General features: G+C 43.2%; 1 protein-coding gene across 4 annotated transcripts in view; it reads left to right on the top strand.

Moving 5' to 3' along the window:
• The first annotated feature begins 8,050 nt into the window (after positions 1 to 8,050).
• The window catches only part of wdr37 (WD repeat domain 37), a 141,604-nt gene continuing 127,023 nt past the window's right edge, over positions 8,051 to 22,631 (top strand). The window contains exons 1-3 of one of the 4 annotated variants that reach the window (XM_080212544.1): positions 8,051 to 8,121; positions 20,154 to 20,321; positions 22,192 to 22,242. In XM_080212544.1, coding sequence (XP_080068670.1) covers positions 20,184 to 20,321; positions 22,192 to 22,242 — 189 coding nt within the window. In that variant the 5' untranslated portion in view covers positions 8,051 to 8,121; positions 20,154 to 20,183. Of the gene's footprint in view, positions 8,122 to 20,153; positions 20,322 to 22,191; positions 22,243 to 22,631 lie in introns of those variants that run through there. The other 3 variants (XM_080212547.1, XM_080212549.1, XM_080212555.1) reach the window with 3 other exon arrangements.

Raw genomic sequence — 22,631 nt, 5'->3', positions numbered from 1 at the left:
ACCCTCTGTTCTGCTCCACTGTCTCCACCTGCTCTCCAATATATAATCCATTCAAATTTCAATCTTCAGCTCTGAAAAAGGGTCAAATGGACTCGAAGTGTTAACTCTTTTCCTCTCTCCACAGATGCTGCCAGACCTGCTGAATTTAGCCAGGATTTACTGTTTTTATTTCAAATTTCCAGCATCCGTGATATTTTGCTTTTATTGTGAAAATATTGGTGCTTTGTTCTCAGGCGATGTGCGTAGAGGTAACATGCAGGTCAGAAATAGGAGGGGGCTAAGTAAAGATCCTTGGCAAGAGCAGAAAGAGCAACCATTGAAAGTGATTCACTGGTAATGTTTCAGTAGATAAAAATGGAACCAGATGAATGTAATCCCACCCAACTGAATGATGATGGAATATCATTGGAGGGGAATGGCCTGGCTAATTGCATCCAATACAGCAGACACTCAAGAAGGATGAGGAGGAATAGTTTGACCTTTGACAGTTACAAAAGTTCCATTTGTTATTTGTTTTAAATATTTTGATTGAAAATTTTCCATTTTACCAAATAACGCAACAAATCCAAAATCCAGCAGAGCAGAGAATAATCATCGTTCCACGTATACAGACAGAAAAAACTGGCAAATATCATTATGATTGGTTTGGATTATTACAAATTGTTGCAACTGACATCAATGACTTGACATTACAAATAGTGGGGAATATCAAGATAAAAGCCATAAGCGCATGGCACAATGATGCACACCCATGCTCACAGGATAACAAGGAACGAGTAACACAGTATAACAGAGCCCACCCTCCTGCCCCCCAGTTGGGTTAAATACAATTAATTGGACCATAAAACAATATCCCAAAACTTCCAAACAATGAAAGGAGACCTCAGTAAGAGGGGAACATCAGGATACAACCCTCACCCCGAGAGGTAGTGTGACATTATACGCTCTAATACAGGATAATAGGAGTAGAGTGACACAGCCTTATGGAAGAGTGTGGACAAAACAGAGCCCAGGTATCTAAACCCACCCTGAGGCCCCACACACAAGATACCTTCTACTATGAGTATAATCTGCACAGCTTCCAAACTGGAATTTTCAAAATAGCTGCTACCCTTGCCTGCAGAGCTGAGGAAAGTAAGAGATATTGAGACAGATAAAAGAAGTGCCAATAAGCCTAAGATTGTCACACCATGTTTGGGCTCACAACAAAGCAAGCCTCATTCATCTCCAGTGACTCTAGAGATGCTCCTCGAACCCCCACATCAGCCGGAAAACTTAACCCATCTTCCACCCAAGAGACTTCACCAACTGGAAGATGGAGAATCATCAAGCCAGCCACAAATGGGGTATCTCTATAAATCCTCCTCCCGACAAGACAAGGGAAACCCTGTAGCACTAAATGTAACAAGTCCAAGCCTATGTCAGCACCCCACTTACCCAGATAAAAGAACATAAGAACATAAGAAATAGGAGCAGGAGTAGGCCATCTAGCCCTTCAAGCCTGCCCCGCCATTCAATAAGATCATGGCTGATCTGAAGTGGCTCAGTTCCACTTTCCCGCTTTCTCCCCATAACCCTTAATCCCCTTGCCTACCAAAAACCTATCTACCCATGTCTTAAATATATTTAGCGAGGCAGCCTCCACCACTTCAACGGGCAGAGAATTCCAGAGATTCACCACCCTTTGAGTGAAGAAGTTCCCCCTCAACTCCGTTCTAAACTGCCCCCCCCCCCTTATCTTGAGGCTGTGCCCCCTAGTCCTGCTGTCCTTTCTGAGCGGGAAGAATCTCTCTACCTCTACCCTATCCATCCCCTTCATCATCTTATACGTCTCCATAAGATCCCCCCTCATCCTTCTAAACTCCAACAAATATAAGCCCAGACTATTCAACCTCTCTTCATAGTTCAACCCCCTCAACTCCGGTATCAGCCTAGTGAACTTCCTCTGCACTCTGTCCAAGGCCAAAATATCCTTGCGCAAGTGCGGCGACCAAAACTGCACACAGTACTCCAGCTGCGGCCTCACCAGTGCCCTGTACAGTTGCAGCAAGACCTCCCTGCTTTTATATTCAGTCCCCCTCGCTATGACGGCCAGCATCCCATTCGCCTTCCTGACCACCTGCTGCACCTGTAGGCTGGGTTTTTGCGACTCATGCACAAGGGCCCCCAGGTCCCTCTGCACTGTAGCATGCTGCAGCTTTTCGCCCTTTAAATAGTAATCCCTCCTTCTATTATTCCTGCCAAAGTGGATAACCTCACACTTGCTAACATTGTATTCCATCTGCCAGGTCCTCGCCCACTCGCTCAGCCTATCTAGATCCCTCTGCAGACTTTCCACACCCTCCGTACAATTTGCTTTTCCACTTATCTTTGTGTGGAAACCTCAGAGAGAGAATAATACCAAGAAAAGACCACATACTCAAGATGTGGTTTGACAGTGTACTCTCCTGCGTGCAGGATATCAACGTGAGCACCAATAATTTGTGCCAGGAAGTCGAGACCATCATCCATAACTTTACTCACAGTGGCAGCCATCATCTTGATGCTTATAACATTGCCAGAGTGTGAGCCCACTCACCAGCTAAACCGCCAAGGCCCCATCCCGGCTGCCTCTGATCAGCTTGATCAAACGAGGATTTGGCTCACCATCACCCAAACTTAACCAGAATCTTCCAGGAACATAACATGGGGTATAAGCTCCAGGATTAGATAAATATGGTTGGGCATCTGGATAAAAAAGGATTAAACGATGAGTAGTGTCAGAGATTGTAAAAATGCAGCCGGTCCTGTGCTTACATCATGTGACCGCCACCATTTATTATTTTGATAAGGTCTGTTTCAGTACTGTAGCAGGGATCAGAACATGATCAGAGGGAGAACACGGAATTGGGAGATAATAACATATTTAAGGACTCTGGAGATGGAAGGGTGGTTGAAGTTGGACTGCTAGTTTGACAAGGATGGTGGAATCAAGGAATTATTTTTGAGAAGGCGTTGATGATGGCAGATTTGAAGGAGAGAGGGCAGTATCTACATGTGAATTAGGGGTAGGAGTAGCCACTCAACTGTCTTGAGCCTGTTCTACCATTCAATGAGATAATGGCAGATCTGATTGTAATTTCAGGCCCACATTTCTGCCTACTCCCAATATCCCCTTGTTAAGAATCTATGTGGTTCCATCTTAAAAATATTCAAAGACTCTGCCTCCACTGTCTTTTGAGGAAGAGAGTTCCAAATACTCATGACCCTCTTTGAGGGGAAAAAAAAATTCTCACCTCTGTCTTAAATGAGGGATGCCTTATTTTTAAAAAGTGATTCTCAGTTCTAGATTCTCTGACAAGTGGAAACATCCTCTCTATGTCCACCTTGTCAATATCCCCTAGGACCTTAAAGGTTTCAATCAAGTCACCTCTTACTCTTCTAAACTCCAGGAGTTACAAGCTTAGCCTGTCTAACCTTTCCAATATTCATCCAAACTTTAGTGAATACAAACTGGACCTCTTCAATCTTTCATTATAAGTCAACCCACCCATTCCTGGTATCAATTTAATACAGGATTTCCGAAACATTTTGAGCTGTGGAACCTTTGGTGACCTCCCAAGTGCATCGGGGAACCCCAAACATTCTCATAATATTGATGCCCTTTTTTTGCCGCAAAATAATTGCGAACACAGAAATCAAATGTAAACAAATTGTTTCCTAGCTATAACTATGCATTTATTTATTTATAACTATTTACCATTTATATAGATGATCTGGAGGAGGGAACCGAGTGCAGGGTGTCGAAATGTGCTGATGACACCAAGATTGGGGGAAAGGCAAATTGTGCGGAGGGTGTGGAGAGTCTGCAGAAGGATCTAGATAGGCTGGGCGAATGGGCCAGGAAATGGCAAATGGAATTTAATGTTGGCAAGTGTGAGGTGGTCCACTTTGGTAGGAAGAATGGTAGGAAGGACTATTACTTACGTGGCGTAAAACTGCAGCAGGCGACGGTGCAGAGGGACCTCGGGGTCCTTGTGCATGAGTCGCAAAAACCCAGCTTGCAGGTGCAGCAGGTGGTCAGGAAGGCGAATGGGATGCTGGCCTTCATAGCGAGGGGGATTGAATATAAAAGTAGGGAGGTCTTGCTGCAGCTGTATAGGGCATTGGTGAGGCCGCAGCTGGAGTACTGTGTGCAGTTTTGGGCGCCGCACCTGTGCAAGGATATTTTGGCCCTGGAGGGAGTGCAGAGGAGGTTTACTAGGCTGATACCGGAGTTGAGGGGGTTGAGCTATGAGGAGAGGCTGAATAAACTAGGCTTGTACTCGCTAGAGTTTAGAAGAATGAGGGGAGATCTCATTGAGACGTATAAGATGATGAATGGGATGGATAGGATAGAGGTGGAGAGACTCTTCCCGCTCAAAAAAGACAGTAGGACTAGGGGGCACAGCCTCAAGATAAAGGGGAGGCGGTTTAGAACGGAGTTGAGGAGGAACTTCTTCACTCAAGGGGTGGTGAATCTCTGGAATTCTCTGCCCGTTGAAGTGGTGGAGGCTGCCTCGCTAAATATTTTTAAGAAGCGGGTTGATGGGTTTTTGATAAGAGAGGGGATTAAGGGTTATGGGGAGAAAGCGGGAAAGTGGAACTGAGCCACAACAGATCAGCCATGATCTTACTGAATGGCGGGGCAGGCTCGAAGGGCTAGATGGCCTACTCCTGCTCCTATTTCTTATGTTAGTAATTAGGAAGAGGCACAAAGTCACAAATACATTCATCAGCTACATGGCCCCCTCACATTAATCCCAATCAAGCCATCCTTCCATAGTCCCTTAACATTAACCTCTGGAAGCCGTACCCACTTTAGGAGTGGGTAACATAAAATGTTTTCTTATTTTAAAAAAATTAAATCTTACCTTTTGTCATTTGTCCTGAAACAAAGTTCCAGATATCTCTCTCCCTCTTGATGTGTCGCAGTGACTGCAGCTCAACCTCCAGCCGCTCTGAGCCAAAGCTCCTCAAGCCGCAGACACTCAGTGCGGATATGCTTGTCTTGGATAACACAGGTATTCATGAGTTCCCTATACACTGCAGCCTTGCCATATCACCTGTGCTGTCATACTTACGAGCTTTAATTAATTACTTAATTATTTTATTTAAGTGTTTATTTTCTTTTAGATGTTTATTAACCTTATCACAAACTCTAGAATTATTTTAAATCTTTGGAAAATAGCCCTTGACCACTTAACAGATATCCACCAGATACTCACCAACAGCTCAGTTCCTCCCCTGTAGTTGAGCAGAAACCAATTACCACAGGGAAAAAAATTAGAAAAAGCAAAAGTGAAAGGAATACTTCCCTCTCCTCCTCATCGAACTTCAACTTCTCAACAAATTTCCTCACTTTGTTTGAAGCACTCAGTCTGTAGAGAGAGAACTGTCAACAAAATCTGTTATTTTGAAATGCTGGCGTTGGACTGGGGTGGGCACAGTAAGAAGTCTCAGAACACCAAGTTGAAGTCCAACAGGTTTATTTGGTAGCACGAGGTTTCAGAGCACTTCATCAGATGACAATATGTAACAATGGGTAACAATATCTGTTAACATGGGAACCATTAAGGAATGCTGGCTGGTCATCAGTATTGTAAGGACAGGTTTATGAGAGCAAGAATTGGGTCTCATGGACAGGATAAAGTCAGAGAACACATTAGAGGAGATAGGAAAATAACTAAAGAATGATTTGAGTTTGGGGATTGGGATAGGGAAGTCTGAGAGGAAGTATGGCTGGCCAGTGGAAAGGTAAATGGTAAAGCAGCTGACCAAATGATCTCAATTTTAGAGATATTCTATTACAGCTACAACACTGCCACCCCTTCCACCTAAAAATGTAGCACATTGTCCAGGTACATTCTGTCCACAATGAGCAGGACAAGTCTGATTTAGCCAGTTTATCATCCCTTCAACCTTTCCTCAATTATCAGAAAAGTGATATTAGATGTTATCAACAGTTCTGTCTAGTGACACTCACTCACCAATCACCTGCTCACCATTGCTCAGTTTGGTTTCTGCCAGGGTCGCTTGGCTCCAGATCGGATTACAGTCTTGGTCCAGAGCCAAGGTGAGAGTGACACCAAAGCAGCGTTTATCGTGTGTGGCATCAAGGAACACTGGCAAAATTGAAATCAGTGGGAACTGGGGAAAACTCTCCACTTGGTTGGAGTCAAACTACCTAACACAAAGGAAGATGTTTATTTCCATTTGGAGCATTGTAGTAAATTTTGAACACCAGACTTCCAGAAGAATGTATTGGTCTTGGAGGAAATGCAGTGCTGAATAACCATAGTGATGCAGTGGATTTGAGGTTCAATAGGATTCTGAGGTTTAAGGCAGTCTGGTTCAACCTGAGATAGTGCCTGGGGAGGGGAATGGAAGCAATTCCCAGGTTATGGAGTTGATAGAAAGGACAGAAGTCTGTGCTTCCAATTTTTCCAATTATTAACAGGAGGGACATGCGGCTGATCGAAGATGGTGTTGGAGACACATATTGAAAACAGATCCACTACAGGGGTCATGATAACTGATGGAAAGAAATTGGAGCTGCGTGTTGTCTGCCAATACATGGAAACTGATCTTGTATCTTTTGATGATGTTTGCAAGGTAGATGAGTAAAAGATGTATGTCAGGGACAAATTCCAATGGATACAGTGTAGCTATAGTCAGAGAAACCATTGCTGTAATTGAATATGTAAGGGTGCAGTCTCTAAACGAGATTGTAGGAATTCTGAAATGTTGTCTGTCTCACAGGCCATTGTACTATCCCTATGCTGCAGGTGTGCTTTGGAAGAACTGGTCTTTGACTTCACGTTGACCTAGAGCTGTGGAACCAATTCCTCATGGAAATTCACACGTGGATTATATCTAACACAGTGGGTATGATTGCAATGCACAGCGCTATTGCAACAAGGTTCAATATTCAAGAAATGCTTCTGAAAAGCAACTACGAGTGAGCAATAATTGCAAATGGAACATCCCAATAATGCTCACAAAATATTGCATGCAAACATTTTAAATAAAAAAAACCTAATGGATGTGACACATCCTGATAATGCTTACAAAAAATTGCATGCAAACATTTTAAATTAAAAAAGTTGTGCACTGTGTGTATACCAATGGATGTGTATTGTGCGTGTATACCAATGGATTTGTACTGTGTGTATACCATTGAATGTGTAGTGTGTGTATGTATGTCATTGGATGTGTACTGTGTGTCTATACCAATGGGTGTGTACTGTGTGAATACCAATGGATTTGTACTGTGTGTGTGTATGCCATTGGATTTGTACTGTGTGGATATGATTGGATGTGTCCTGTGTATATACCAATGGATGTGTACTGTGTATGTGCATACCAAAGGGTGTGTACTGTGTGTATATACCAGTGGGTGTGTACTGTGCATGTATACCAGTGGGTGTGTACTGTGTGTGTGTATCCATTGGATGTATACTGTGTGTGTCTATATGATGTGCAGATGCCAGCGTTGGACTGGGGGTAAACACAGTAAGAAGTCTCACATCACCAGGTTGAAGCCCAACAGGTTTATTTGGTAGCAGAAGCCACTAGCTTTTGGAGCGCGGCCCCTTCATCAGGTAAGTGGGAGTTCTGTTCACAAACAGGGCGTATAAAGACTCAAACTAAAGGATACAAACTTTGAGTTTGTGTCTTTATATGTTCTGTTTCTGAACAGAACTCCCACTTACCTGATGAAGGGGCAGCGCTCCGAAAGCTAGTGGCTTCTGCTACCAAATAAACCTGTTGAACCAAATGAAGCTGGTGTTGTGGGACTTCTTACTGTGTGTAATATGGGCAATACACAGCAAGAAGTCAGGTTAAAGTCCAACAGGTTCATTTCCAACAGTTGGACTTTAAGCTGGTGCTGTGAGACCTCTCACTGTGTGGACATGGGCAGTGGGACGCAGGCTGGCCAGGGCGGCGGGAAGGCGCATGCGCAGGCTGTCTGGTGGGCCGGGAGGTGCTGGCGCATGCGCAGACGGAGGCCGGCGGGCAGGGGCGGGGGCTCGGCTGACCTTTGACCTGCTGGCAGTGACAGAGCCCGGATGAGTTTGCAGGATGTCGTTTTGAGGGGAGGTGAGTGAGAGAGAGTCAGAAATGTAAAAGCGCCGGTTAATGGGGATGGGGGGACCCTCCGGTGCACATTGAAAGGAGCCGCCGGTTAATGGGAGGGACTGCGGGTCCCCGCAAAGCGGGCCGAGCCTCAGGGAGCCTCCCCCCCCCCGCCAGGGTCTGGATGGAGAGGCTCAGACCCCTCCATGGATCCCCAGCCTGGGTGCAGCTGGCACCCCCGCCGCCGGGCACCCGGCAGCTTGGATCGTTTCACGTTCCCAAGCCAGTGTGGCCACCATTCAACGTCCCTGGTTTAATAAAGGGAGGGGTTTTTTTTTGCACTGGGGCACCAGGTCTGCCCGTTCCCCTGAACCTTTCAGTGTTTCCTCCGCTGATGACTGTGCCACACCACACTGGACAAGTTGCACTTTTACTCTTCGGCTCTTGCCACTTCAGATCAGGCACCCTGATTCTCGGCACTGACTTTGCAGTTGACTAGCTCCAGAAATCCGCCGTGAGATGTTCCTCCTTAGAATAATAGAATCCCCACAGTGCAGAATGAGGCCATTCAGCCCATCGAGTCTGCACCGACCATAATCCCACCCAGGCCCTCTCCCCGTAAACCTATGTATTTACCCTACTAATTCCCCTCACACTAAGGGTGAGATTTTCTGGCCCACACACACCCCAAGACCTGAAAATTCCACCTGAGGTCTGGAGCTTTGCATGGTCTTGTCCAGCGTGCTACCAATCCCATGCGTGCACGATGGAAAAAATCCACCCTCAAGATCAATTTAGCATGGTCAGGATCAATTTAGCAATCAACCTAACTCACTCATCTTTGGAGTGTGAGAGGAAACTGGAGCACCTGGAGGAAACCCACGCAGACATGGGGACAACATGTAAACTCCACACAGTGACCTGAGGCCAGAATTGAACCTGGCGCTGTGAGGCAACTGTGCTAACCGCTGTGCTGCCATTGACAGTATAAACATTATTTGATTTGCCCTCTTATCCCTATTCCTGTCTTGCTTCATTCCAATTTGCTGGCTTGAACGTCTTGAATCACTCATGTAAGTGACCAGCCCTTAGCAGCATGGCTGTGCCCTTAACATTTTGGCCACAATGTATTGGTGCATTTAAGGATACCTCAGTTGTCTTATTAGTCAATATGCATGAAAGGTAGCATGATCAGCAGAGTATATGTAGACAACACAGTTGTTGCTTTTGACTTTTTTAAAATTTCATTCCAGCATCCAAAGGTAATTGAATGTGAATTTTGTTAACTATGACCACATGCATTCCACAAACCACTTATATTTCTAACTGCAAGTTATTTGTTATTTTCTATTATTTGATCACCTTTGTCCTTATAGTTGATGATCTCTGTCCATATAGATTTTCAAAAAGGTTCGCTGTGTATAGTTCAGGTCACCCTATTGTAGAAAGGATATTATTAAACTAGAAAGACTACAGAAAAGATTTACTAGGATGCTACCAGGACTTGATGGTTTGTGTTAGGAGAGGCTGGATAGCCTTGGACTTTTTCCCTGGAGCGTAGGAGGCTTAGGGGTGATCTTCTTGAGGTCTATAAAATAATGAAGGGCATAGAGAGTCAACATCTTTTCCTAAAGATTTTGGATAAGCGCTGTAATTAGCAGTTGGCCAATACAGATCCTTGAGGAGGGATTTAGAACTCTTATAAGCTTCAAGGAAGAGTCCTGACCTGATGATGATTTGCCTTTAATATAGTAAAATGTTCCACGGTGCTTTACAGGATCGTTGTGAATCAAAATTTGACACCAAACCACCTACGATGATAGTAGAGAAGGTGACTAAAATCTTGATCAAAGTGATAGATTTTAAGGCAAATCTTAAAGGCGGAGTGTGAGGGAGAGAGGTTGAGGGGGCGAATTCCAGAGCTACGAGGCAAGTCAGTTACCAGCATGGCTGCAGAGGTGGAGCGATGAAAATTGGGGATGCACAAGGAGCGCAGAGATATCAGAGGGTTGGATGGCACAAGTCTCATTTGATGGAGAGGTGCCATTCAAACTTTCTTCTGCAGTGTGTAAAATCAAGAACATGACTCGAAAAGCTTTGTTTCCTTGGATATCTCATGAGAGAAAAACCTAGGTTTGGACTAGTTAATTTAATACACTGAATTAAACACTTTTGAACAGTAACTGCTTCACAAACTGCTTGTTTAAGCTCCAGTGACCGAAGAAATTGCTGAAGATAAATCACTTAACGGAATTGGGGGCAACAGCTGCAAATCATTGAAATACCTATTTGGAATTCAAAAGAATAATGAATGATGTTCATTTTTAACTTTGGCATGGGTGAATTAGTATGTCTTTATGTCTGTCATTCAGGTTGTGACTTGCTGTGATTTGACAATTAAAGATTGCAGATATAAGTTTATACTTATGTGATGTTTGCACAGGGCATACATACATACCTTGCAAGAGCAGTGGAAGTATGTTGTTCCTGGCTGTTGATTTTGATCAGAAACTGAATTGAACTGGCCATATAAATACTGTGGCTGCCAGATAGCATCAAAGACTAGGAATTCTGCAGCGCTTTACTTCCTGAGTCCCCAAAACCTGTCCCCCATCTATAAGGCACAAGTCAGGTGTGTGATGGAATACTCTCCATTTGCCTGGATGAGTGCAGCTAAAACAACGTTCAAGAAGCTCAACAGCATCCAGGACAAAACAGCCCGTTTGATTGCTACCCTTTCCACAGTCAATCCCTCTACCACCAGTGAATAGTGGCAGCCATGTGTACCATCTGCAAGATGCACTGCAGGAACTCACTAAGTTTCCTTCGGCAGCATGAGCACTGCCATTTAGAAGGTCAAGGGCAGCAGATACCTGGGAACACCACCATCTGGAGGTTCCCCTCCAAGTCACTCACCATCCTGACTTGGCACTATATCGCCGTTTATTCACTGTCACAGGGTCAAAATCCTGGAATTTCTCCCTAACAGCACTGTGGGTGTACCTACACCTCTGGGACTGCAGCGGTTCAAGAAGGCAGCTCACCACCACCTGAAGGGCAACTGGAGATGGACAATAAAGATGCTGATCTTGCCAGTGATTCTGTAAAATGAATTTTTAAAAATCACTGTAATATACTTTGTTATTTCACATTTACTTTTCCTCAGAACATGCCTCTTCAAAATCTTTCAAGATGTCTAAGTAACAAAACTAAGGAAGTAGAAACCCAATTACTCTTACTAAACATGAGATCATCCAAAACTTTGCCTGTATCCTAAGTTGCATCGTGTCCTGTTTATTGCATAGGCCCTCAGTTAAGCAATGCCTCAGCTTTTAAAATTCTCATCATTTTCCATCCTCTCTGAATTCTCCGGTTTCCTCCCACACTTCAGAGATGTGCGGATTAGGTTGATGGCCATACCAAATTGCTCCTTAGTTTCAGGGATTAGCAGGATATGTACATGGGGTTATGGGAATAGAGCCTGGGTGGAATTGTGGTTGGTGCAAATTTGATGGGCTGAATGGCCTCTTTCTGTAGTGTAGGGATTCTATGATTCTGCCTTTCCTTAGCTGCGTAGTCACCTTCACCTCCATAGCCCTCTGGAATATCTGCATTCTTGTAACCCTTGGCCTTCTGAGTTCCCTGAATTTCATCATTCCACCACTGGTAGTGGGGGACCTTCAGCTGCTGAGGCCATAAATTCTGGAATTCCCTCTTTAAATCTATCTCTCCCTTTCACCCTTTAAGGCACTCTTTGAACGTGAGGCTGCAGCTGGAGTACTGTGTGCAGTTTTGGGCGCCGCACCTGCGCAAAGATATTTTGGCCTTGGAGGGAGTGCAGAGGAGGTTTACTAGGCTGATACTGGAGTTGAGGGGGTTGAGCTATGAGGAGAGGCTGAATAAACTGGGCTTGTACTCGTTAGAGTTTAGAAGAATGAGGGGAGATCTCATTGAGACGTATAAGATGAAGAATGGGATGGATAGGATAGAGGTGGAGAGACTCTTCCCGCTCAAAAAAGACAGTAGGACTAGGGGGCACAGCCTCAAGATAAAAGGGGGGCGGTTTAGAACGGAGTTGAAGAGGAACTTCTTCACTCAAGGGGTGGTGAATCTCTGGAATTCTCTGCCCATTGAAGTGGTGGAGGCTGCCTCGCTAAATATTTTTAAGACGCGGGTGATGGGTTTTTGATAAGAGAGGGGATTAAGGGTTATGGGGAGAGGGCGGGAAAGTGGAACTGAGCAGCGACAAATCAGCCATGATCTTATTGAATGGCGGGGCAGGCTCGAAGGGCTAGATGGGCCATGATCTTATTGAACGGCGGGGCAGGCTCGAAGGGCTAGATGGCCTACTCCTGCTCCTATTTCTTATGTTCTTATCTCTTGATTCAACCCTTGGTCATCTACCCTAATATCTTGCATGGCTCGTTGTCTCAGCTGCTATTGTGAAGCACCTTGGGACAATTAATTATGTTAAGGGAACTATGCCAATAATAGATGTTAATAATTTGCTCCTGAGCTACTTAATTGTTTAGTTTAGTTTTAATAAAAGTTAGATTCTATCTTGTATGTAAGTGAGCATATCTACAAGAATAGATGTTCAAATGCAGAGCTGGTTGATTCAGTTCAAGAATCTGGAAAATTATGCCACGGAATGAAATATACATATTGTGAATTATTTTTACATTTTGTCTGTCACCAAGCTTTAATTTTAATTTGTTAAGTGTATCTTTGATGGTCATGCCTGTCTAATATTACACTAGAGTTAATTAACACACATAGCTTTGAAGATTCGGATCAAAATAGGCGATATCCAAATCAGCATATCTTAATAAAGCTCTATCATTAAATCAGTAAGATTCAAGTCTGAGTGCATCACGTGAAGTTCTTTTATCGCTTTGGCTGTGCTTCATCTACTGATGCTGTGTTCAGTTCTGGTCTCCAAAATAGAAAAGGAACAACCTGAGTTCTGATGAAAGCCTGGAAGAATATTGCCTCCTTAGCCTTTACAGGAGACAAATAGAATGGACCTTATAAAGGGATTGAAAATGTCAATCTGAGTACAGTTTCAGTCACAACAGCGGAAGAATCAAGTGTAGGCACAAAAAACTGATAAAAGACAACTTTGGGTCTGATTTCAGAAAAGCTTTTATTTTGCCCAAAGCATGATAATACAGGTAATGATCTTCTAGGTGAGATGCATTGAGGCAAAAACTCTGCATCAGTCAACATGCAGTTAGTTGTTCGTATGCGAGTTACATAGACTCCAGTGGAATGAGCTGGAAAGACTGAATGGTCTCCCCCATCTGGACTTAGGTTTGTCACTGGGAGACTCAGTAAAATATTGTGCACGTTCTCCACTTTTTAAGATTTTTAGTATTGTGCCAAATAGCTAAAATCTTGTTAGTAAGTTAACATAGATAAGTTCAGTTGCATGGAGCACTATAATGATCATTATGATAGGAATTAGAGAATGTGTATGAATGTTCAGTCAGGTCGAACTAGTAAGTGGATTATCCGGGGATTTCACATGATTCTGGCTGGTCAAAACACAGCATCTGGTTCAACATTTTATCTGTGGTTTCTTGTTGACCTCAAGTAATTAAAAATGTCATTACATTTGTGCTAAATATCAGTTATAAATTTTCTGCTTTGAAAGTGTGGGCTATGTGAGTTGTGTTTTAGTTTGCATGCTATGTGGTATGTATGTTAGGTCTAGGATTTGTTTGCATTGCATTTACAGGGATACTAGAAATCTGGGGATTTTTTTTCTATCTGCAGGATTATTAGCAATCTGGGGATTTTGGCGATGCATATTGTGCCAAGTGCTTTATCAGCTTAAATGTTTGTAATAGTTTGTAACTCCCTGATGGCATAGTTGGAGCATATGTATCCTCTGAATGCATTCCAGCAATCATCACCCAGACAGACTATGCTTGCTAATAAAAACAAAATACAGTGGATTCTGGAAATCTGAAATCGAAGTAGAAAATGCAGCATAAACTCAGTAGGTTCTGCAGCATCTGTGGAGGGTGAAACAGTTAACATTTCAAGTTCATATGACCCTTCTACAAAACTCTCCTAATAACTATTATGATCCAAAGCTCTCTGTGATTCTCCAGAGATGTTGCTTTAAGACAAGGCTGAGGCGATGGCCTAGTGGTATTTTCGCTCGACAATTAATCCAGAAACTCAGCTAATTTACTGGAACCTGGGTTTGAATCCCGCCGTGGCAGATGATGGAATTTGAATTCAATGAGAAAAAGCATCCGGAATTAAGAATCTACTGATGATCATGAAACCATTATTGAAAAAACCACCTGGTTCAATAATGTCCTTTAGGGTAGGAAATCTGCTATCCTTACCTAGTCTGGTCTACATGTGACACCAGAGCCATATCAATGTAGTTGACTCTCAATTACTCTCCGAACAGGGGCATCTAAGGATGGGCAATAAATGCTGGCAACCCAGTGATGCCTAAGACCCATGACTGAATAAAAGAAGTAAAAAGTCTGACAACACCAGGTTTTAGTCCAACCTATTTATTTGATAATATACTCAAGCTTTCGAGGGGACTGCCTCTTCGTCAGGTGAATGGAGAGTTCTGGCCTCAGACAGAGCATATAAAGCACAGACAGTTTAGAGATTACTGATTAAAATGCGAATCCTTACACCTAACCTGCTGTTCAAGACCTGAAGTGGCTGATAATGTGAGTGGAAGGAGCACTGATCACAGTTTAAAGAGATGTGTATTGTCTCCAGACAGTACAGTAAGTGAGGTTTTGCAAACCCAGGCAAGTCACGGGGGTTACAGATAGTGCGACATGAACCCAAGATCCCTGTTGAGACCGTCCTCATGTGTGCGGAACTTGGCTATCAGTCTCTGTTCAGCGACTCTGCGCTGTCGTGTGTCGTGAAGGCTGCCTTGGAGAATGCTTACCCGAAGGTCAGAGGCTGAATGCCCGTGACCACTGAAATGTTCGCCAACAGGAAGGGAACAGTCTTGCCTGGTGACTGTCGAGCGATGTTCATTCATCCGTTGTCGTAGCGTCTGCATGGTCTCCCCAATGATCGTGACAGACGCCTCCAGACCCTGAAAGATGCCCTCGTAAGAACAGGATATGGTGCTCGACTCATAGATCGGCAGTTCCGATGCGCCACAGCGAAAAACCGCACCGACCTCCTCAGAAGGCAAACACAGGACACAGTGGACAGAGTACCCTTCGTCGTCCAGTACTTCCCCGGAGCGGAGAAGCTACGACATCTTCTCCGGAGTCTTCAACATATCATTGATGAAGACGAACATCTCGCCAGGGCTATCCCCACACCCCCACTTCTTGCTTTCAGACAACCACACAACCTCAAACAGACCATTGTTCGCAGCAAACTACCCAGCCTTCAGGAGAACAGTGACCACAATACCACACAACCCTGTCACAGCAACCTCTGCAAGACATGCCGGATCATCGACACGGATACCATCATCACACGTGAGAATACCATCCACCAGGTACATGGTAAATACTCTTGCAACTCGGCCAACATTGTCTACCTGATACGTTGCAAGAAAGGATGTCCCGAAGCATGGTACATTGGGGAGACCATGCAGACGCTACGACAACGGATGAATGAACATTGCTCGACAGTCACCAGGCAAGACTGTTCCCTTCCTGTTGGCGAACACTTCAGTGGTCACGGGCATTCAGCCTCTGACCTTCGGGTAAGCATTCTCCAAGGCAGCCTTCACGACACACGACAGTGCAGAGTCGCTGAACAGAGACTGATAGCCAAGTTCCGCACACATGAGGACGGTCTCAACAGGGATCTTGGGTTCATGTCGCACTATCTGTAACCCCCGTGACTTGCCTGGGTTTGCAAAACCTCACTTACTGTACTGTCTGGAGACAATACACATCTCTTTAAACTGTGATCAGTGTTCCTTCCACTCACATTATCAGCCACTTCAGGTCTTGAACAGCAGGTTAGGTGTAAGGATTCGCATTTTAATTAGTAATCTCTAAACTGTCTGTGCTTTATATGCTCTGTCTGAGGCCAGAACTCTCCATTCACCTGACGAAGAGGCAGTCCCCTCGAAAGCTTGTGAGTATATTATCAAATAAATAGGTTGGACTAAAACCTGGTGTTGTCAGACTTTTTACTGTGTTTACGCCAGCCCAACGCCGGCATACCCACATCATGAATAAAAGAAAACAGGGAAAACGCTTGTGGAACCTTTTATTGAATTTTTTGCCAGATTGCAAAATTGGCAGACTATTATGAATTCAGCTATCCCTGAATGAAATGTTGCGAGATGAATTGTGTGTGGAATAAATAGTTTGATAATCCAAAAAAAACTATTGGCGGAACCTGATCTGGACTTAAAGAAAGCTATTGAAATAGCTTTAATCACTGCAAAATGCAGATAAAGGAGCTTAAGAGCTACAAGAGTATCTGAAAGGACAACATGTTGGCACAGTGGGGGGGCACAGTGGTTAGCATTGCTGCCTCCCAGCGCCAGGGACCTGGGTTTGATTCCCGGCTTGGTTCACTGTTTGTGTGGAGTCTGCATATTCTCTCCACGTCTGCGTGGGTTTCCTCTGGGTGCTCCAGTTTCTTCCGACAGTCCGAAAGACATGCTGGTTAGGTGCATTGGCCATGCTAAATTCTCCTTCATTCTACTTGAATCTGATGACCAGGGGATCCTCATAGTAACTTCATTGCAATGTTAATGTAAGCCTGCTTGTGACTAATAAATAAACTTTAAAAACTTTTATATTCTTTGGTTAGAGAGAGGGGTCTCAAATAACAGTGACCGCTGCTCAATTGAGGGCACTCGTGCAAGTAAGCTGTCAGAGTTTCCATCACAATACTAGGCAATCGAGGAAATACAATGGCATTCTCAAATATCGTGGGGAATGAATTCTGGAAGGTTGCAAATGTCAGATGACGGATTGTTGTAAGCACAGTTAAATGACTCAGCCAAAGCATGGTTGCAGGAACAGACAAAATACATGTTGTTCTGGGAAGAGGCCAAGGCCAGTACTGGCCCATACTTTATAGATGTACCCACTGCCAGAACAAGAAACAATGCAACTAAATCGTATTATTATGACCAAAGTCTCCCCGATAATGGTGGAATTGCAGGTAAATGGACATCCATTGAAAATGGAGGTGGACACGAGCTGCAGTTCCAGTTACCTGGGAGCAGATGTATGATCATCTCCAAATTGATATTTAACTTCTGAACTTACAAAGGCCAAACTAGCCAACTATATGGGAGAACCATTGATAATCAGGAGCATCGCAATGACTCCAGTGACCTACGGACAGCAATTCATCTGACTCCCACTCATCATTGTATGGGGGGCAAGGACCGAATCTAATGGGGAGAAATTAGTTCCAACAAATGAGGCAGTATTTGTTGGTGATCTTTCAGCTGGGTGTGGGAGAACTGCAGACATCCTGAAGTTTTTCAGGAAGGACTTGAGGCAAATAAGAGGGTCCCAAACCATCATTTATGTTGACCTTGATGTCGTGACTAAATATTATTGAGTGAAACCAGTTCCTTTTTCTCTGTCAGGCTGAACTCGAGCCTCAAAGATCTAGGTATAATAAGGCCCAAGCAATTCACAGGGTGGGCCGTGCCCATTGTCTGTGTCCTTAAGCTGGGCAAGTTGTCTTGAGTTTGTGGCGATTATAAGTTAATGGTCAATTTGGTCTCTAAATTAGATAGGTACACCGTGCCCTGAATTGGAGACCCACATGTGAAGTTATCAGGTGGCTAGGCTTTCATTAAACCATGCTTATATTTAACTCAAACTTGATGAGGCATCTTGGAAGTACGTTACTTTTGTCCTTCAGGTCCTCATCGGCGTGTGCCACATTCCAATGGATAATGGACAACATCCTCCAATGGTTACTCAAAGTAGTGGTATACTTGAATGACTTACGTCAGAATAAGAGCACTTGAGAGAGATTTTCGAGAGCTGGGTAAAGTTTATTTATTAGCCACAAGTAAGGCTTACATTAACACTGCAATGAATTTACTGTGAGATTCCCTGAGTGTTGTTCCACGAGGGGTGTACATAAAGAGGGAAGCACGTGTCTTTCAGGCAAGTGAAGTGACCTATTGGGTTATCGCGCGGTGCAAAAGATTTACATTCAGTAGAAGACACAGTAAAGGTCATTAAGGAGATCCCAACTTCAAAAAAAAACACAGTTAACATCCTTTCTAGAATTACTCCCTAGTACGCTTTGCTGCAGAAGCATCAAAAATGGTCTTGCGAGGGCCCATATACCGAGGCCTTCAATAAGGTTAAACAACACTTGCTGTCATCTAATTTCGACCCTAAGGAGGAACTCGTCCTGACGTGTGACGAGGATTGAGGCAGTACTTTTGCATTGCTGGACAGATGGAACGGATACACATATGCATCTAGGGCCCCTTCAGTTACCATGTGGAGGTACCCTCAAATTGAGAAGGAGGGATTGACGGTTATTTTTGGCATAAAAACATTCCATCAATACATCTATAGCAGATGATTTGTAATAGTGATCGACTACAAACCTTTACACAAAGACATTTTAAGGAGATGTCCGCTCCTTGTTGTCTCTGCCTGGATACAGCATGGACCCTGTTACTCGCAGCTCAGGAGCACTGCACTCAATGACCAATGCCGACATGTTGAGCTGCCTCCTGTTGCCCCTAAAGCCAGCTCCTCTGCCAGCGTTGGAGGAAGTCATGGTGACTCTAAATTTTGTTTAGAGACCTTCCCCGTGTCCGCAAAGCAAATTGGGACCTGGATGTAAAAAGATCTAACCTTACCTTAAATAAAGCAAATGATCCTGAATAAAAGCAAAATACTGCGGATGCTGGAATCTGAAACAGAAACAGAAAATGCTGGAAAATCTCAGCAGGCCTGACTGCATCTGTGGGGAGAGAATAGAGCCAATGTTTCAAGTCTAGACGACCCTCTGTCAGAGCTGATGTGATGCTGAATGGTAAATTCTGAGGGCAACCCTCAGAAGAGATGAAGCCTTATTTGACTTTAAGAAGGATGAGCTCAGTGCTGCAGGCAGTATAATTCTCTGGCGATCCTGCGTAGTTGTCTCTTGTCCAGGGTGGCATCCGATCTTCATGAAAATGCTGGTGAGGAGCTAAGTTTGGTGGCCTGGTCTTGACTCAAGACATCACGGACTTGGTAAGACAGTGCAACCTGTGCCAGAAGAATCAAAAACACAGTCTGTCAGCCTCTATACACACGTGGGTGGCCTGGCAGGCTATGGGTGCAGGTGCACATGGAATGTCAGACTTTTTATGGGCTCCGTGTTTTTGATCCCGTTAGATGCACCCTCAAAATTGTTAAGGATATACTGCATCTCGTAGAAATCTATAAAATTCTAACAGGACTAGACAGGGTAGATGCAGAAAGGATGTTCCTGATGATGAGGGTGTTCGAGAACCAGGAGTCATTGTCTTTTAGCCAACCTTTTATGACTGAGATGGAGAAATTTCTTTACCAAGAGAGTGGTATGCCTGTGGAATTCACTATCATAGAAAGCAGCTGAAGCCAAAACATTGTATGTTTTCAAGAAGGAGTTTGATGTAGTAAGGGAATCAAAGCATATGGGAGCAGGCGGGATCAGGCTATTGAATTGGATGATCAGTCATGGTCATAATGAATGATGGAACAGCCTTGAAAGGCTGAATAGCCTACTGCCATTCCTATTTTCTGTATTTCTCAGCGAACCATCACTAAAACACATTCGTGCATTCCTCTTGTTGTCATTCATGGCAGCTTTTTCTTTGCACCTTGGCTATTTACACACTTTGCAATGATAACATTGCACAGACTAATTCAGTGGCTGTGCAGCGCTTTGAGACATTTGTGTTAAATTTTGTGATGGAGTTGTTTGAGATGTTTGGAGAGAATTATAAATTGTGGACCAGCCACAACAGGCCATATGACCTGCTTTGGTGTTGTCTCGTTTTATAATTTGATGCTTGTGGTTAGTATTTGTCAAATGATGCCTCATGTAATTTTCTTAAATCTTTGTAGGTGACCAGGTGAAGTGATCACCAGGAAGTGATGCCTATTGAAAGTGGAAGCAGTGCAGCTGCACGGCAAGTGAAACCGAAACGTAAACCTCACGCGATCTCTATTCGAAGGACAAATAGCTCTGAGCAGGAACGTGTCTCATCACAACGTGACATGTTGGAAGGACAGGTATTGTAAGCTGATATGAGATTGTGATAGCGAGAGTGGGATACTGAAAGTGTATGATCAGCCATGATTGTATTGAATGGTGGTGCAGGCTCGAAGGGCTGAATGGCCGACTCCTGCACCTATTTTCTATGCTAACGGTGGTACTGACTGATTTTAAACTTGGTTGCTAGTGTATTGATTCTGTTATTAGAAATGCACTTTTTTAAAAGAGAAAACCAAAATTAGTTGAGCTACAATTGAAAAATTAGTTCTTGGCTAAATTTGACTTTTGCCTGCATGTTCTGGTAAATACACAGCAGATTTGTCGCTATCTGAAGACACAGATTGAGATTTTGGAAATTCTTCAACACAACCTGGAACGTAACTTGTTTTATTCCCTTTCCTGAAACTGCTGTGTATTCCTGGCATTTCTATTTGAATTGCTGACATAATTTTTGTTGGTGATGGATCTTAAATGAAGCATGTGCAGAAGCTTTATCGAGTCACCTTGAATGCCTCCACTGCTATTTAAGGTTGAAAAGGTAAACGCTTTTTTTGATCTTGCTGTGATGTGTGTTTGGTATTAAGTGTTGAATGGGTCAGGTGCATCCTCTTTAAAATGCTGATTTATTGAAGGAAAAGCTGAGGCTTTATGAAATAAACGTCAAACTTACAATGATATCAAATATATTTCACAAATTGCAGAAATTACATAGCTTGTGACGCACTATGATGCTAATAATTTACTGTTTCTACACAGTATAATTGTACAACAATTACAAGTTTCATCAAATTGTATATAAATTAAAATCATGATCAAAATTTAATTTTGTTGCAACATGTTTTATGTGTGAACATGCATAAAATATATCTTTGTTAGATATTTGGGAGTGTCTTAATTGAGTCTTTTAACTGAGCTTCATAATGGTTTGGAAATGGGGCATAGTCCCCCTAGTCAGTTAATAAGCTTCACGTATTTGTGTTAAATCCTGTTAAGTGTAGAGTTAATGTAGGCTTCTTCAGCAGAAGCAACTTTTTTGGGAAAGAAACTTGTAGTTGCACAAATTAAGAACAAGAATCCTACACAAATGATTGTTCCCAAATGACAATTGAGAATTTGGGCTATTGATTGATTGTTGAACGTGGTTGTGCCAGGCCATTGTGTTGCTTGGTTCTGTATAGCTCACTCTGCATACATATGTGTTCCAAGTCCACTCCCAACCTCCTGTCAACTCCAGGCTTCTAATAGAACAGACTTCTCTCTAGCTCCCAGTTTTCTGCTTTTGTTGCTCTTGCTTTTTATCTTCTATTCCCTGCCTGTGCACCATGGTGGCAGCGTGTAGAACAATCAGTGTGCATGTCAAACTTCCTGCTTTCTGGTGAATGATGAGTCATCTTTTGTGTAGATCATAACTTCACTCATTAAAGTGGGAATCTGTAAGTGAGGTATCATTGATGTTGTGCCTGAGTGGCAGAAAAATCATTATTGATAAGAACAGAGGTAGGGATGGTAGAATTGAACACTTAAATTTACCTTTATATTGTAATAGAAATAAGTGATTGTAATTTTAAGTGGAAAAATGCTGGACAACTAATCAGAGTAAATTGTGTCAGTCAGACATTGTAAGAAATGTTCTATATGAAATGGTATGTTTCCATTCTCATAACATTAATTTTCATAGCTCAGACGGTACTTTTATGTTATTTGCAAAATGATAAAAGATCTGGATTTGAGTTGAGTCTAATTGAGGAATTTTGATATATTCATGCCATTTTGATAAATCACCGCCCACTGATGGAATTTTAACCTTTTCATTCCCTCCCAAGCTTTTATCTACATTTTCTTTTATAAATATAAATATATTGCCACCCGTTTTCTTGCTATTTGTAGGGAGCGATGATGTCGGCTGTCTGTGAGGAAACCTATGTGCAGTCAGTGGAGGTTGGTGTAAATGTACTGAACGTGGATAGGGAGCTGTGGTGGTGCGCACATTTTAAAATTTTCTTTGAATTCCAGAAAATGACTGGCAGATGCTTGAGAAGATCACAGTGTACAAATTGTCTACCTGATGTCTAGTCACATAGTTTTTGATGAACCTATGTATTTTTAGTTACTGATTCTGGGAATGGGAAGAAGTCAAGAAGATGGATGATGGGGGTGAAGTACTAAGCTTGATTGATTTACAGTAATGTACAATGGTTTTGAATTGTTATTTTTGAAGTTGCTTTTGATCTGATCATTGGGTAATATAGGAGATTTGCATTGACTTATTGCACAACTATGCAAATGGAGACCATTTTTCTTGTTCCGACGTAATATAAAAAGTCTAA

This window comes from Carcharhinus amblyrhynchos, chromosome 2 (genome assembly GCF_965287045.1).
Source record: "Carcharhinus amblyrhynchos chromosome 2, sCarAmb.v2.hapA, whole genome shotgun sequence".
Taxonomy (NCBI): Eukaryota; Metazoa; Chordata; class Chondrichthyes; order Carcharhiniformes; family Carcharhinidae; genus Carcharhinus; species Carcharhinus amblyrhynchos.
Note: the sequence above shows the minus strand (reverse complement) of the source record. Positions and strands in the feature narration are given on the sequence as shown.